The 18,540-nt window shown below is 46.0% G+C and overlaps 1 protein-coding gene across 2 annotated transcripts in view; it reads right to left on the bottom strand.

Moving 5' to 3' along the window:
• LOC135214511 (sodium/mannose cotransporter SLC5A10-like) overlaps positions 1-18,540 on the bottom strand; it is a 69,634-nt gene that overhangs the window by 32,914 nt on the left and 18,180 nt on the right. For both annotated transcript variants that reach the window (XM_064248884.1, XM_064248883.1), the window contains 6 exons: positions 13,174-13,408; positions 12,303-12,417; positions 6,127-6,217; positions 4,387-4,529; positions 3,355-3,466; positions 2,565-2,700 (listed from right to left, as the gene is read on the bottom strand). In XM_064248884.1, coding sequence (XP_064104954.1) covers positions 2,565-2,700; positions 3,355-3,466; positions 4,387-4,529; positions 6,127-6,217; positions 12,303-12,417; positions 13,174-13,408 — 832 coding nt within the window. The remainder of the gene's footprint in view (positions 1-2,564; positions 2,701-3,354; positions 3,467-4,386; positions 4,530-6,126; positions 6,218-12,302; positions 12,418-13,173; positions 13,409-18,540) is intronic.

Raw genomic sequence — 18,540 nt, 5'->3', positions numbered from 1 at the left:
GATCTCCCTCCTTATGAAGAGCTTCGAGAGGTCTTGCCCACCCAGGGAACTCAGGCCCCCGGGGTGGGATGTGACTCTCGTCCTTAGGAGTTTGACTCGAAGACCCTTCGAGCCACTCCGAGAGTCATCAGACAGGGATCTGACCCTCAAGACCCTCTTCCTGCTGGCCCTGGCATTGGCGAAGAGAGTAGGGGAACTTCATGGTCTTTCCTTCGACGTCAAGCATTCCAGGGGATGGGGATCCATGATGCTCGATTTCGTCCCGAACTTCGTAGCGAAGACTCAGAATCCTTCGGTCCCTGACGACCAGTTTGAGTCTTTCCCGATCCCCTCCCTGATGGACTTCACCGACAACGATGCGGATGATATGCTGCTTTGTCCTGTGAGGGCGCTACGGCGCTATCTGAAGAGAACTCGGCACCTCAGGCCTGAGTGTCGATGCCTCTTCGTTAGCACCAGGGTGACCAAGAAAGAAGTATCCAAGAACACTCTTTCTTTCTGGCTGCGTGAGGTGATCAGGAGGGCGTACGAAGCTGACGGTAGCGACGACATCTGTACCCTTCGTCTGAGAGCCCACAAAGTCAGAGGTATTGGTCCTTCCCTTGCGTTCCACAAGAACTTCTCCGTGGCGCAGGTCCTGAAGGCAGGAGTCTGGTCTAACCAGACACCTTCATCTCCTTCTACCTGCGGGATATTGCCCACAGGTCCTTGGATACTTTTTCCTTAGGACCCGTGGTGGCTGCTCAACACGTTGTGTAGCTTACCCAGCACCCGAGCGGACAGAACAGCATCGAATCCTGGTGTGACTGCATGAATGGATGAGTGAATGAGAGTGTGACTGACTTCTCTTCCCCATCTTTTTCTCCCCCTCCACCTGTGGGCAGAGGGATGCGGTCGTCACTACACTGGAGCAGGATACGATGCAGGTGAGCTACTCGACCGAGCCCCGTCCTATCCCTTTCATTTGGGATGGGAGCAAATATCCACCACTTCCCCCAACAAGGGGGGGGGGGAAGTGGAAGCCAACAAGAGACAAACCCATGACTTCGTATTGCCTTTTGCAATAGGAACAAGTTCTTGCTTGCTAGTTTTAAGAGGTACGCTTGCCTCCCTCTTATTACTTGGGTCCAGAGGTCTGACCATTGATGCTGCGGTACACACCCCGATCATTGGGTAGAGGCTAGGATCCCTCCCTCTCCTCTTATGACCAGGGAGGGAATCCAAGGTTGGGCGAACACCAGTCTGTTCTTAAGACTCAGATTCCTCCCACCAAATGAGTCTTCCTATTGTAAAGGACCGATGGTTTGTATTACGTATCGGGCCAAATAACAATTTGTCGATAATTGTATTTTTCCTAACTATACAAACCTGAGGTCCTTTACACATAGTCCCACCTCATGCCACCCCTCACTCTGCGTTTTTCCTGGGCCTAAAGCAAAGTGGTTCTTCACCTCCCAGTCGCGTGGTGCGCGCACTGTCGGACAAGCAGTTAACTACCGAACTCCCTTGTTCGAAGCTTACAACCGTTCCAGCTGCCACTAGTTACCTTCCTATTGTAAAGGACCTCAGGTTTGTATAGTTAGGAAAAATACAATTTTCGACAAATTGTTATTTTATATTCACATGTTCATCCTTTGAGCTATGAAATCAAATTAAATCTGTTACAAACTATAACAGAGGCCATCTATACCAGGACTTGAAATGGTTTTTAGTTCGTATATAACATAATACAACTCGCCCTTTCTCCTAGCAACCATTTTCCTATTTAATTGAGAACCCTTTTGGCCCTTTTTTTGGTACTTTCAGTAGGCCTTTTTTTCCTGTTCAGATTTCTCTTTCACACCATCCCATTTCAGCATTAATGTGGTTCTAGTATTCAATTCTTTTAAAGAGAAAAATGTTTGGAAACACCTTGGACTCTGGTCTCTCTTCCTCCCTAATCTTTTTGAAGTTATGCTGAAGACACGTAATCAAATGTTTTTTTTAAGATCTGCTTTTCACGGTACAGGGTTAAATATAAAAGTAATTCTCTCTGGTCTTCCATCTTTTGCATCTTCTACCTGATCCCAACTCCTATTACGTCAATCTCTGGCTCTGGTAGCAAGTCCCAAAGAGGTTCAATTTACCCAAGCTTTTGCAGATACAATATCTTTTATATCTGCACGGTTGCTTCTCAGATTAAATATGTATCACAAATAATTTTGTACTGTTCCCTTACCCTTGCCCATCAGAACAATAATGCCAAGTAGGATGGCAATCAGTGAAGTTGAGTCTCAGGCATATTGCTGCTTTGTTACAGCTAGTAATTACCCAACCACAAATTTGGATGGTCTACCTCATCAACAGAATAGTGGTTAAAGTTCTTCAAACATAAGACTGAAAGTGTCTAATGATAGCACTTCTCTTCAGATGAACATGAAATCTGGAAGTTTGCTGCAGAAAAGCATTGTTTCATAAGCAAGAAATGGAACTTAATTTGTTTTGAATGAACAGTACAGTAGTATACAGTACAGTAATACTGATGAAGGAATATAGTACAAAAAACAATGATACAAAACTCTTACTTCTTCCAGAATGGAGGTTCCCTCAGGAAATGTGCGGCAGCAGCTGCTTGCTGTTCTTCTGTCGTTTTAAATTTATCTACACTACTAGTTCCAGTACTAACAATGGCAACTACGATACTTGTATCTGTAGATGATCCTGACAGAAGAGGGCCAGAGTTAAATGTCATCTATTATTCATTATCTTAAAATAAATTGGGCAAATTAATGAAAATGGTGCAAAGTACGACGTACATAATAATCAGTTATAAATCTTGATGAAAGCTTAACAGTTGAATGGATTATGAATTACTGGTAATCTGCCCGAGTCATCAAATTAAAGTAATTAACAGTAGTGTGTCAGGGCTGTTCATGTGCTGCAATTTAAATTTAGTGATGAATCTATTAAAATTATTACATTATACTACAGTACAAAAATATTCCCAAAGCAAACAAATGAAAAAAATTTGCGGAGGGTTTGATCACAGAAGTCTCATGACTAAATAAAAATATATGTAGGGTTTAATTAGCATTTAAAAACAATAAAACAAAATCAGAATTATAATCATTGCTGAATGACACCAAGTTTGAATAATTTACCCGAGTAAAACAACAGATTTATTTTGAAGCATTGAAAATTTTTTTATTATTTAGCTGAAACCACTACTACTCTGCAACTTTATATGGATTCATCATGGTTCCACCTGTTGGTGGAAAAAATTATACATACCTTAATAGATAACAGCTTTACGAAATCTTAAAAATGGAATGATTGGTAGTACAAAAAAAAAAAAAAAAAAAAAACTGAAATTACCTTCATTTGTAGAACTGTGCTCTATGTTTTCTGTCATATTTGATCCTAAACTCTTCCCAATTGGACGTCTTACTCTAGGATCATAGCGACTATAAAAAGTCAGACGATACAGCTGTAAACAAATTGCAAACATTAAACCATTTGCCAGACATTTTCTCAAGTAAATCAAGTTCTGTACAAAGGTGTTTGCATGGTCAATATATGTACAACATTTACTCTTATGTGTTAGTAAACATTCTGATTTCTTACCAGATCAAACTAAGACATGGCAATACATATGTTTATGTAAGCAAAACACAGCATTTCCAAATTGAGATATTCATGCCACGTACAGACGTAAGTACGTATCCCTTTAATAATGGTACATATGTAACTTATGTAAGTAAATATACTGTAATGAATTGCCAAAGTACTACTGTAAGTACGTACATATAAAATTGTTACACATACTAAACCGAACAAATTACACAAAGGGGAATAGAATTAAACATATACAGTACAGTATTCAACCAAGAATTCATGCTCAGACACCCAGTCTATTATTATGTGGTCTCGGATTTATCAACCAGTCCTTGTACCACCTGCATCATCTCATCAGTGAATCTTAAGTCTGTTGCATGCATAGAAAACTGAATTATTTTTCCATCTTTCCCTTAACAGTAACTCTCCTTCAGTCTTACTGAATGAAAAATTTAGCTGCATATTTTTCATTTGTTGTTTACAAAGTCATTTTAATCAACTAAGAAACAAGAAAAAGTTATAAGTGATGTGTTGCAGCTGAATTCTATTAGAGGTGTAAGACTAAAGAAATACAGAATACTAGCACAACTGTTAATTTCATATCTCAACATATTTATTTTCCATGGTTACAGAAGTAAAACTCTCATCTACAAATTTACTCTGTGGCCAAATACCTATCTGTTTCAGGACTGAAATCTAGCATTTTGCAGTTTTATCTCTCTCTCTCTCTCTCTCTCTCTCTCTCTCTCTCTCTCTCTCTCTCTCTCTCTCTCTCTCTCTCTCATTACTTACACATTCATCTGGGATAGGTTCTGTCATGATGGAAACACAGAAGGCCGTAACAGCAGTAACAATCCAGCACAAAAAACAAAAATGCAGGTAATGCACACCACCAATTACATTCTTCACTAATTCTGGTCTAGGATCAGGATCACCTGAAAATAAATGTCTGAGTAGCATTCTCATACGGAACATGTAACCGAAGTATTCAAATGGTAATCCTTCAGAGCTGTCAGGTCAACTGGAAGTAGAATATATTACAGTGTGAAATATAAATGCTTCACTCTATACCAATGAAAGATTAAAAAACAAAGTATAATTCTTTGGATCTGACCAAGGCAACAACATTACAATAATCAGCTTGTAAAATGATACCATAAATAAGGATTACAGTACTGTACTTTTGTTGACTGTAGGAGATGATTTCTAAACTATCATTATGCAGTGTAAAAGGGGCAATTCTGCAGTTTAATTCCTTTATAAATTGAGGACACATCCATTTCATATGGAAAATAAGTAGATATATAATACTGATACTATAATCATCATAATGAATATGAAATTCTACTTTCCATAAATTTGGTATAGATTACATGATAAACATGTTTTGCAGTCAACATGAAATATCCTCAGCTGAGGTCTTGTAATCAAGGATTATAATAACAAAAATATATGAAAAGCCTTTTGATAAGGTAAGCCTAGAAATATCTGGTAAATGTATTAAATACTGAATAATTTAATGAAATGAAGTATGGTTTGACACTAAACTGAAATTATCATAAACATGAAGATACTTTGCATTCCAGATAAAAGTACCCACACACGAAATGTAGTTTTACATATATGGCAAATAATGAAAATGTTTTTCATATGAAAAATGGACAGAATATTTAAAAATACAATAATGAAGAATGTAGGATTATCACTTTATACAAAATTAAAAATGGCTACATACATTATGAGGCTAAAAAAAGAGATTATTTGAAGCCAGCCAAAATTGATTTTAATGGTCAACAATAAGCACAAAAAAACTGAATTGGAAATTGGTGAAAGAAATATAGGGTATACCACCGAATTAACTTTTAAATTATTGTAACGAAATCAACAGAACAGAGGTCAATGGACAGAAAGCACAAAGTGTTAAGCATATTAAAAGTTTTCAATCTGCATTTGGAGAAATGAAACCAATTCAGTTAGTGTTAATGAGTGAATTCTTATGACCAAAGTATTGACTATAATTATAGACAAAATTTTAAGAGATATGTAATATGGGTAAAATGATAGAAGCTGAGCTAAAATAACATTATGAACGGTTATCTAAAATACAACTAAAACAGAGGAGTATCAAAAAAGCATTACCTGAAACCCAATCATTCGAAAAAACCTGAGGATTTTAAGAACTAAATTTAGAGTAATTGAATGTATTCCTACATGTTGAGCACATAAAAGCAATGGTATATGAAGTCCCAAAAGTATCTGATATAGATACTGGAAAATCCTAGCCGGGGAACTTTTAGACAACAGTGTTACTTTAAATTCTATCTGATTAGCTATAGCACCTAAATAAAACATTCAAGTTGAACAAGCAGAGTAGGCCTATTGTATACTAGAAGATACAGTACCGAAAAATCATATAAGGACTATGATGTAAACCAGTTAGTAGTGGTGATTTTCTTTTGAAACTGCTCTTTAGCTTACTTTAGTCTGCTCATGCTTGTCTAAAGTTTATTTATTCTTACAAAAGATGTTTACCTGATCCACAAGCTGGGACGTCATATGCAAATTCAGCAACAAATCTGACGATTCCCATAAGTAAGCCAACCATAAGTCCCCAAAACGCTCCCTGTAGAAGGGAAAATACCTTATGGGTTATGAAGACACTGGTACAAGAATTGTAATAGATTCCCAGTAAAACCATATTACTACAAGCATACTTTTATTTCACCATCAAATAAATGGGGAAGTGTATTTTATGCAGGAGTTTGCATCTGACTTGTAAGGTAATATATCTATCTCCATAACCTTAACTGAACAGCTAAATGTCAAAACATGAGACTGATCAATTTTAAAGATATTTGATTAATATTTCTGCTATATGCTGTAATGTGCAATGGGTATCCATATGTATTCTGGTTCTGGTTTGTAATGAACTAAATGCTTAGCTTTCAACTTTATATACCATAATGTAAAGTACAATGCAAGTGCAAAATTACTTTAATAAAAATCCCAAGTCTATCAGTTACCCACTGAAACTAATCAAGAATTGTTAGTGCTCCTATTTAGTACACTAAATGAAATATTAAGGATACTTAATAAAAAATATCCTAGATAGCAATTTCTCCTCTTAGGCAAAGAACAAATTAATTCACAGTAAATCGTCTAGTAATTCCCTTTTATTGATCTCACACATCTATAAAAGGCAATCTATTCACCATCAACTGTAAGGTCAGGTATGATCATGATTATTCGAGAATTTTACAGTAGTCACCAATGCTTTGTGCTTTGAGCTCCATCATGACCAAGAAAAATTACAAATTTTCTAAGACAATTTGTATTTTTCATAGTTACAAAGCTCGGTCTTAACAATAGGATAATTTCTAGCACCTAGCTGGATCTGGTTAAAACGTAGATGAAAGCAAGGAATCTTGTGAGATCTGGCAACGTGTGCGTATGTCAGGTGAAGCATGGTCAAGGACCACGCACCTACGCCACCGCGTCAGTCTTTCCCAACTCAGGATGTCTTAGCAGACAGAGGGGCGGCTAGAGGCGGGCAGTGTAATGTTAAGTCCTCAGGTTTGTAGCTATGAAAAATACAAATTGTCTTAGAAAATTTGTCATTCTCTCATCCACACAATCATCTTAGGTAAGATACAAAAGTGCCCTGTTAAGGGCAACTATGAGTTATACAACCTGTTGGGCAGCCACCACAGGACCTAGGGAAAACGTGTCCGTGGATCTGTGGGCAACATCCTTAAGATAGAAAGAGGTGAACGTGGACTGGCATAGCCAAGTACCAGCGCTCAGCACTCCATGTACAGCCAAGTTCTTTTTGAAAGCCAGAGGGGGACCAGTACCCCTAATGTCATGTGCTCTAACCTGCACAGACATGGTGGCAGAATCATCAAGAGTCAAGTATGCCTGTCTGATGGCTTCCCGTGTCCAAAAAGAAATAGTATTTTTCGACACCTCTTTCTTTGTACGTCCTCTGCTAACAAAAAGTCTGCAGCAGGTGGATCTAAGGTGCCATGCCCTTTAAGTTAGCATCGCAGGGTCTGGATGGGACACAACGAAAGCTCTTGAGCATCACCACCCACAAAGTCATTCAGTGATGGAATGGAAAATGAAGTGAACCTATCATCGTGCACAAAGGGATTTTGGGTCTTGGCCACGAATTCCAGGACAAATTCGAAGGACAACGACCCCCAACCCCTGGTGTGCTTCACATCATAGCTCAGACCGTGGAGCTCTCTGACCCTCTTTGAAGATGCCAAGGCCAGGATGAAAGCTGTCTTCAGCGTCAAGTTCCTGTCAGATGAGCGACACAAAGGCTCATATGGAACCTTAGTGAAGCTCTTGAAGACCAAGGAAACATCCCACGTCAGAGGCTTGAGCTCCCTAGTTGACTGCTCAAACCCCTTAACTAGCAAGGAAAGTTCTCAGGACGAGGAGATGTCGATACCTCTAAGGCATAACACTAACTCAGGGCCGTCCTGTAGCCACTAATGGCAGAAACGGACAAACATTTCTCATCTCTGAGGAAGGTTAAAAAGTCTGCTATTCGCTGAATAGAGGTTGCAAGTGGTGAAAAAAAAACCCGTTTACGACACCAATCACAGTAGATCGCCCATAGCCTTGGTAAACCACAGAAGTTGACCTTCTGAGACAGGTGACATATGCCCTACTGTTCTCTGAGAAAAGCCTCTCTCTCGGAGGAGATACTTGATAGCCTCCAACTGTGAAGAGACAGGGATTCTACTGACTGGTGGAACATTTCCGCATGCAGCTGACACAGGAGATACCACCAAGGGGTAATTTCCCTCGGAACCTCCGACAATGACTACAACAGATCTGGAAACCATTCCGCCTGAGGCCACAGAGGGGCTGCCAAAGTCATCCTGAGACCCTACGAACTCATCAGTCTGTTCAGAACCTGACGGATCAAACAAAACGAAGGGAAGGCACATACCTCCACGTTGTCCCAGGGATGTTGTAATGCATTCTCTGCTAATGCCAAAGGATCTGGAACCACTGAACAGAATATCTCCAGTTTCGTGTTGAATTGAGTAGCAAAAAGATCCAGCATGGGTCATCCCCAAACCTGGAAGAGCTTGTCTGCTACTACTTGAAGGTACCACTCTGTGCCTAGGATCTGATCCCAACAACTGAGTTTGACTGCGACCACATTCCGTTTGCCTGGGATATACCTGGCTGAGAGCTATACTGAATAGCAGACCGCCTACTGGTGAACCTCGACGGTCAAGGCGTGAAGTTGATGTGAAACCAGACCTCCCTGCTTGTTCACATAGGCGACCACTGTGGTGTTGTCTGAGATGAGAACGACAGAATGACTCTCAACTTTCTCCCAAAACTCCTTCAGACCCAGGAAGGCTGCCTTCAACTGCCAGATGCTGATATGCTGCTGTTTGTCCTCCAAACGCCTGAGGCAATGAGGCCGCCTAAATGAGCCCCCAACCTGCGAGGGAGGCGTATGAAAACAGAAGGAAGTCCGGTGGTAGAAAACGCAGAAGGACACCCTTCAAAAGATTTTGGTCATCCAACCACCAACAAAGGTCTTCTCTTACTTCCAGAGACAGAGGAGCCTCTAACAGTGTGAGCCCCCACCGGAGACCAGAATTACCCTAGTCCCCATTGTAGAGACCGAAGATGAAGACGCCCATAAGGGACCAGCTTCTCCAGGCAAGACAAAACTCCTAGAAGAACCTGCCACTGATGAGCTGACTGATGTGGTTCCAAGAGGAAGTCGTGTGCCACCACTCGTAACTTCCCTAATCTCTGATCCAACGCGAAAACTATTGCAACTGCCATTTTGATAACCATGCCCAGGTGGAGAATACTTGACTGGGTACAAGGTTTGACTCTTTGTGGTTTACCACAATGCCCAGTTCCAGACAAAACCGAAGCAAATGATCTCTGTCCTGCAGCAGCTTTTCCCTGGAACCTGCCAAGACCAACCAATCGTCAAGTACCTCAGCAAACGGATCCCCTGAGCATGGGCCCAACTTGATACGAGAGAGAAGACCCTTAAGAACACTTGAGGGGCTGCGGTCAGCCTGAAGCACAGGACTTTTAACTTGAAGACCTTGTCCCCGAGAGAGAAGCGAAGGAACTCTCTGGAAGTATGCATCCCTCAAGTCATCGATAGCGTGAAGTCGCTTTCCCTCACAGCAGCCAACACTGAACGCGGGTCTTCATCCTGAACCGTGTCTTCCTGATGAAGTGACTCAAGGTGGATAAATCGATCACAGGTCTCTAACGTCCCGACTCCCTGGGCACCAAGATGTGACTGTAAAACCCCGAAGATGAATGCACCATTTCCCTTATCGCATCCTTGTCCAGTATCTTCTGCATTTCTCCCACTTCACGCCCCACAACTCAGCCACTTGGCCCAATGGCCCGCCAAACAACGCCCCCCCCCCCACCTGTGGTACAGGAGAGGGAGAGGTGATGATCTTTGTGACTGCTGCTGGGCAGGGGAAGGAGGAGGAGCCGGACGCCTCAGAGGACGAGGCTCCGACTTAGACAGTCTGGTGTACCAAGTTCTTGGTGTCGGCCCGGCGCCGGTCTATCGCATCCTCCAACTAAACACCAACTAACCTGTGTGGGCTGGACCCAAGCGCCGACTCCCTGGACAAACCAACCACAACACCAGGAATGTCACTACGCTCCACCAACAGATAGCTCCTTAACATGGCCGCGAATGGGCACTGGCGTGAGCTGGGGAGGAATCTTAAACACTTGAGAACAAACGAGAATCCCTCAGAGTCGAACTCCTGGAATTTCCAGGGAGAGGGGCCGGCAAAGACTCCTGCCGCAACCAAATCTGCGCTCACAACCTTCGACCTCTTGACAGGTGCCTTGAGATCCTTACGGGGATGGATAGGCCCTGGAGAAGAAGTGGGAGCGCCTGCAACATGTGCACGGACGGGGAAGGTTGCAACATGCTCGTGACTCGATGCAGAGGGCAAAGCAGCCACTGCAGATTGCACATCAGTAGATACAATAACACTCTCCGAAACACCAACACTCTCAGAAACACGGGTGTGTTGCTCCTCACTCACAGGCAAAGAAAAGGCACAGTCTTTAGCCTTCCAACACTTGATACGCCGACGTGGCGAAGGTGGGGGAGAAGGAGAGGAAGACAGCATTGGATTCCACACAATTTCTTCGCAGGAGGCGGGGGCCGATGCAACACACTTGCTTCCAGTCCTCCCAGCCGACATGGCAGCCAACTCAACTTCCAAAACAAGGTCCAATCTCTTAAGAACCCCCTGGCATAAAGCCACAGACGGATCAGCAAGAGAAGGCTCCAATGACATGGAAGGGAGATGCAGCCAACTGGATGGCAGATATGACATCACGGCAGCGAACGATGACGACACAGATGAGCGAGGCAGCGCAGTGGAGGCAACTGAGAGTGACGTCATCGATGGAAGTGACGTCATAAGCGGCAATAACGTCACGGCTTCCCCTCGATCCGAATGGGAAGCAGACGCCACTGGCGGAGGGATACAAAATAGCTGACCCTGTGACGTCACTAGCGGGGCTGACACCATGGCTTCCCTCTGACTTGAAGAAGTGGCAACTATCACTGGCGGAGCAATACTATATGGCTGACCTCAGCTACCCGCGAAGATGAGGGCAGGAGGAGGGGGGGGTGGCAAACCCTCCAAGGACGTATCAGGAGATGAAGCATCGGGAAGGAAGAAGCCTACGATGCTCCCTCTTGCTATAAAACAACTTCCACTGCTCTTAAGCCACACACGGCATTCCGTACAAGGCTTCGTTAATGTATAAACATAGAGCGACACCTACTGCAAGTGATGTCGGGGGGTCCCAAAAAACTAGAACACGGAGAACCTGGAGTTCCAGGACACATGCGATGACAAGGCCAAGAAGGAGCAGAAGAAGCCATAACAACAGCACATGCACACACACAGACTAAACACAATCGAAACTGGCAATGAACCGGGTAAAGGCTGAGAGGTCAATGTTATGACCTTCTCGACCAGGCGGTTAAGAAAAGACTGACGCGGTGATGTGGGTGCGTGGTCCTTGACCATTCTTCACCCGACATACGCACGTGTTGCCAAATCTCACAAGATTCCTTGCTTTCATCTGCATTTTAACCAGATCCAGCTAGGCGCTAGAAATTATCCTATTGTTCAGACCGAAGGTTTGGTTGCGTATGAACGTGTTATTTGCAGCTTGAGTATCTCCAGTGATGTTTAACTTCATATTATACCTGTATTTTCATTATTAAGCACATGGTAGTATTGAAGAATCCATTCCCCTCTTTCATGTGTTATGTGTTTTCATACAATGTGGGCTAAAAACTTTTGCTTTGTGATGAAGTTCCCTACCTATTCCTCTTCCTCTCTAACTGGATGCAGCCATATCAGAGCAGTGGGTTAGAGATTAACCTCACTGAGGGGACACTGTCTTTTGAAGATCAAAGAGACACTTTAGTAAACCAATGATTTTATCTGTAAAATTTGAAATATTTCAATTTTTACAGAATTATAAATTGCATCACTGGATTTTTTTTATCTCTTGAATAAAACTACCAAAACTGATTAGTCTGGGTTCCTGACTCATCCTCTTTCCTTTAATTATTATAACCCATAAGAGCATTTGCCACAATAGTTTCGAAAACAATGCACCACTTTTCACATGATGCTATGACCTACCTTTTCATTAATTCTTTTGAAAGCAAGACCAATAACATAAATAGCACAGATTGGGGAAGCCAAGAATGATATCACCATGTTGATGTAATCGAAGAGCTGTGACTTTCCAGTGTTCCTACAATTAAAAATTAAAATTAAAACAAAAAAATTTTCTGGCTCTAGACATGTTTACTTCTAGAAAATTCTTCTGTAATATCTATGAAAACCAAAAAAGCTTTTCCCTGTGTAAACAATGAAATGGAAGCTAAATACGTACCAATCACTTGAATATAAACCATACAAACTTACCACGTTTTGTAATTGGCTGTACCACAAGAAAAATTAAAAGATAGTTAAAAACAATCCCAAACAACAGTTTGTATAACCAAATTGAAAACTAGGAATATTCTTATATAATTTTGAATATCACAGATGATACTAAAATTAATTATCCTTTTCAGCAAAATTACATACACAAGTATGAATGACAGAGTTGCTCTTACAGTAATTAATATATGTATATATTGATAATAAAATGCCAGACTAAAATATCCATACCAGAACCCTAATTGAAGTCTGACATGAAATTTCTCATAACTGATGTTACCTTCTTCCATAGTTTAAAATACGTAATGTCTGTAATGCCAATTAAGATGAAATATTAATTTAACTATATGCTCAAAAAATAAAGCCAAGCAGTATATACAATTATCAGTTTTTAACATAATAAGTACGTACTATATGTAGTTTATGTAAATAAAGTATGCAAAGAGTATACATAATTATAATCATCAAAATGTTTAAATACATTCCTTCACTAACCACAATTTCATGTACTGTAATACGTATAACATTTTTGGTAAATATGAAATTAATGTTAAAAATTACTTACTGTATTATGGGAATCCAGAGAACAGAGGCAATGACCATCAAAATAACGAAGAGACGTCCAACAATGATTAGTTCTTTTTCTGTTGGCTTTGAATTCCCAAACTTATTCAGGCAAATCTTCTTCCTCAATAATGTCCAGAGGTCAATTGTGAAAATTGTAGAGGCTGAATTGAAAACTGATGTTAGGGAAGACATGAGGGCAGCCATCATTACAGCCACCATTAGGCCTCTGAACCCTAAGTGAAAAATCACAATTTGTCGTAAATTGTATTTCTCCTAACTGTATACAAACCTGAGGTCCTTTACATATGAAATGTACTTCAGTGCAGCTGGAACCGGTCATAAGCTTTCGAACAAGGTTCGGTAGTTAACTGCTTGTCCGATAGTCGGGAGTCCTGCCCGACTGGGAGGTAAACATTCACTTTGCTTTAGGCCCAGGAACAGAGTGAGGGGTGGCATGAGGTGGGACAATGTGTAAAGGACCTCAGGTTTGTATAATTAGGAAAAATACAATTTACGACAAATTGTGATTTGTTCCGACACGTAATACAAACCCTCGGTCCTTTACATATGGAAGACTCGCTTATTGGTGGGTGGAATCTGAATCTTATGAACAGACTGGTGTTCGTCCGACCTTGGTTCCCTCCCTGGTCATAAGAGCAGAGGGAGGGATCCTAGCCTCTGCCCAACTGATCGGGGTGTGCACCGCAGGATCAGTGGTCAGACCTCTGGACCAAATTCATAAGAGGGAGGCAAGCGTGCCCCTTATGAATAGCAAGCAAGAACTAGTTCCTACGCAAGAGCCAAATATAAGGTCTTGGGTTTGTCTCTTGTTGGCGTCCACTTCTCCCTTGCCGCTCCTATCCCTAGTGAAAGGGATAGGACGGAGCTTACCTGCATCGGCCTCCTGTCCAGCGTAGTGACGACCGCAACCCTCTGCCCACAGGTAGAGGAGAGAAAAGAGGAGGAAGAGAAGCCAGTCACACTCTCATTCACTCGTCCACTCACGCAGTCCCACAAGGATGCGATGCTATCTTGTCCGGCGAGGGAGCTGGGTAATCTACACAATTTGTTGAGCAGCCACCACGGGTCCCGAGAAAAATGTGTCCAAGGACCTGTGGGTAATATCCCGGAGGTACAAAAATGTGAAGGTGGTCTGGCTGGCCCAAACCCCTGCCTTCAGCACCTGTGCCACGGACAAGTTCTTGCAGAACGCAAGGGTTGGAACAATACCTCTGACTTCTTGGGCTCTCGGACGAAGGGTACCGGTGTCATCACTCCTATCCGAAGCGTACGCCTTCCTGATCACCTCGCGAAGCCAGAAAGAAAGAGTGTTCATGGACACTTCCTTCTTGGTAACCCCGGTGCTAACAAAGAGGCATCGACACTCAGGCCTGAGGTGGCGAGTTCTCTTTAAATAGTGCTGTAGCGCCCTCACAGGACAAAGCAGCATCTCATCCGCATCGTTGTTGGTGAAGTCCTTCAGGGAGGGGATCGTGAATGACTCAAACTGGTCGTCAGGGACCGAAGGGTTCCGAGTCTTTGCTACGAAGTCTGGGACAAAATCGAGCGTCACCGATCCCCATCCCCTCGTGTGCTTTACATCAAAAGAAAGACCATGCAGTTCCCCCTACTCTCTTCACCGATGCCAGGGCCAGCAGAAAGACGGTCTTGAGGGTCAGATCCCTGTCTGACGACTCTCGGAGTGGCTCGAAGGGTCTCCGAGTCAAACTCATAAGGACGAGAGTCACATCCCACCCCGGGGGCCTGAGTTCCCTGGGTGGGCAAGAGCTCTTGAAGCTCTTCATCAGGAGGGAGATTTCCATGGAGGTGGAAATGTCCATTCCCCGCAGCTTAAGGCGGCTCTGTAGCCTTTAACTGCAGAAACAGAGAGGAGCTTCTCTCGGTGAAGGAAGACGAGGAAATCCGCTATCTGCTGAAGAGTGGCTCTGAGTGGAGAGAGACTCCATCCATGACACCAACCACAGAAGACGGACCACTTCCCCTGGTACACTGCTGCAGAGGACTGCCTGAGGTACCCAGCCATCTCTGTTGCAGCTCGGCGAGAAAAGCCTCTCGCTCGCAAGAGATAGTGGATAACAGCCAGCCGTGAAGAGACAGGGACCAAACCGCTCGGTAATACCATTCCACGTGTGGTTAGCACAGGAGGTTGTGCCAGGGGGGTATCTCTCTCGGTGCCTCAGCAAGCAGAGCCAGCAGGTCCCGATACCAAACGGCCTGGGGCCATTTGGGTGCCACCAGAATCATCCGAAGATTCGCGGTGACCAGCACCCTGCATCACCTTGCGAATCAGACAGAACAGGGAAAGGCGTAGACGAAGAGTTTGTCCCACGGATGTTGAAGAGCATCCTCTGCAGCTGCCCAGGGGTCCAGCACAACTGAGAAGAAAACCTCGAGTTTCCTGTTGTGCCGGGTGGCGAACAGATCCACGACAGGTCGAAGAGCCTTTCCGCCACGTCTGGGTGAAGGGACCATTCGGTCCCTATTACCTGATTCCGACGGCTGAGCTTGTCTGCCACTACGTTCCTCTTGCCTGGAATGTATCTGGCTGACAGCTCTACCGAGTGAGCTACGGCCCACTCGTGCACCTGCATCGTCAACTGGTGCAACAGGAGGGACACTAGGCCCCCCTGTTTATTGACGTATGCTAATACCATGGTGTTGTCACTCATCAACACCACTGAGTGTCCCATCACCCATTCCCGGAACTCTTGGAGAGCGAGGAACGCTGCCTTGAGCTCCAGGATGTTGATGGGAAGGTGATTGTCATGATGATCCCACACACCTGCAGTCAGCATCTCCTCCAGGTGTGTGCCCCATCCCTCAGTCAATGCGTCTGAGAACAGCAGCATCTCGGGGGGGGGGGGGGGGGGGGGGGGGGGGGGGGGGGGGGGGGGAGAAGTGTAGAGATGCACTCCTCTTACGAGGTAGGAGATAGCCCTACCTCCAGACTGACACAGTCTCCCAGAAGCCGGGTCTCCTTCGGGAGTGATGTTTCCCTAGGAGGCCGCAACCCTGGACACATTGAGGGATCACAGGTCCAGCCAGGAGATTGCTTGGAACGCTACCATGGCAGTCGCTTCCAAAGCCAGTGCTTCTTGCTGCGAGGTTCTCCGCCAGCAGGTGTTGAAGACACCCCCGGGGTTAGCCTAGCTAGCTCCGGGTTAACCTGTTTGGGCGGCAACGGGTCCTCCGATGGCACATAGAACCGCCTCTGTCGTGGTAGAGGAGGGGGAAGCAGCTTGGACGACCTGCCAGACCTAAGCGAACCCTCCTGTCCAGAGACAAGGGAGTTCACCTGGCCCAACACACTGTCGGCCAAGGCTGATCGGGGCAGACCCACCATCATCCTGGGTTCCTTCTTGGGCCCCCAGAACGACTCCAGCCTTGATGTAGGCTCGGAAGGAGGGAGCACTGATCCTTCCCCGAGGTCATTGTGCTGACGAATCAGCGCGATGAACTCTGCAAACGACCTCTGGATCTCGGGAGTGACCGCGTCCAGGGGAGATGGACCCTCAAGTCCATCCAGGGAGAACACTTCCTGAGATCCTCCTCCTTCCACAGGAGGAACCACAGCAGACCCCTCTTGGTCTCCTCCAACCACGTGGGCGTACGATCTGGTCGATCCCAAGACTGTGCCAGGTTTATAGGCCCTCGTGGAGGGACCGTGAGGAGCGCACTCCTCGCGGTCGCTCCTTATCACCTCGCTCCTCCCAGTGTAGCCCAAGGAGGTTGAAGGGATAGGAGAGGCAGACCTGACGCATCCCCCCTGCCCACCAGCAGAGCCGGTGTGCTGGGGGGGGGCTGCAGGTGATCGCCAACCTGCAGTGACCATCGAGCTGCAGGCCTAGTCCCGCAGTCTCCCTGGGGAGAACCACTGGACCGAGAACAGTAGCGATGGTCCCGAGCGTCAGGAGAGCTGCTACCTGTCAACCTATCCGTCTAGTCCCGGTGGGAGCGATGGTCAGGAGACCACCGGTAGAGTCCACTGTCGCAGTGGGAGCGTGGCCCGTCCTCATGGCGTCATGGTACCTGGCCCAGCCGAGACTGGGCCTGACGACCGGGGGGACCTCTTCCTTGCCTCAGCCCTCGTACGGTCTGGTGGGACCGTCGCGTCAACCCTGGGGACTGGGGGATCGCCGGTCTGGCAGGAGTCGCCTGAGCGACTGCCACCAGTCTCCTGCTCCGTGCCTGGGTCCTGGCAGCGAGCAGGCTCAGCTGCCTGGACCCTGGCTGTACGGTCACCCGTGGGTGACCGTACACTCGGTATTCCTCGTGAACGAGGGGCCGAGACTGTTCCCGATGCCGAGGCAGAGCCTCTGGCGCCAGGAGAAGAGGTACCGGTGGTAGCTGATACCCCTCGGTCCCCGTCTTCTTCTTCCTTGCAGAAGGAGAGACGGACCCCGTTCCCGAAGGAACAGGAGGACCAGCAGAAGCCCCAACTGTCCCACTGGAGTGGGACAGACCATTAGAGGTCTCTGAGCGAGACTTCTTAGGGGGGGAGGAGGCCACCTTCTTCTTCCTCAGCTGTGGGGCCTTGGAAGTCGAAGGGGAAGAGGCGGCTGCAGACGACAACGAAGACAACGACACCTTCCTCTTCTTCTTCGTCAGCTTCCTCAGGACTACCATCAGGTCCTCCATCCAGGACGGAGCTGGGGCAGTTGCCGAAGCAACAGGGTCCAGCTGCACCTGTCCGGAGGGACCTGTGGTGGGAGCAGCAACACCACGGGCTGGAGCGACGACGGCAGGAACTGGCACGGGGGCAGCGGCAACAGGAACTGGCAGCAGGTCGAGCGGGGAACTCTTGGGGACACTAGAAGTCAGGGGCTGGGGCGAGGGCAGCAAAACCAGGCGGTGGGGTCGTCTCCTTCCTCGGCAAGCACGGCAGCGGGGCCTGGATTGCAGCTGTAGGTGTTACTATCGCCATGTGCTGGGTGTAGACCAGGTGGGGAGAAGCGGCATACCCAGGCGTCGACACCGTTGTTGTCGTCGACGTCTCTGGTCCATGCGTCACCGGCCTGGAACCCTGAGCCGCCAAGTGAAACAGCAGCCCCTGAATACTCGGTGTGCCCGGGAGTCCAAGCGAGTACCAGACCTGCTCGAGATCACCACCCGTAGCGGCAGGCATACCTGAGGAGGCAAGAGACGGGTTAGTGGGGGAGGTTCCTGCTCGCAACCCGGGGGGGGGTGGGGGGGGGTGAGGGGGGGGGGGGGGGGGGGGGGGGGGGGGGGGGGGGGGGGGGGGGGGGGGGGGGGGGGGGGGGGGGGGGCGTTCCCATCCCGAGCGAACGTAAGACCCTGAGTACAGCTAAACGTCGGGGTGCCACGCCCCCTCTTCTACACTCGA

This window comes from Macrobrachium nipponense, chromosome 45, assembly GCF_015104395.2.
Source record: "Macrobrachium nipponense isolate FS-2020 chromosome 45, ASM1510439v2, whole genome shotgun sequence".
NCBI lineage: Eukaryota > Metazoa > Arthropoda > Malacostraca > Decapoda > Palaemonidae > Macrobrachium > Macrobrachium nipponense.
This window is presented reverse-complemented; position numbering and strand designations above follow the sequence as displayed.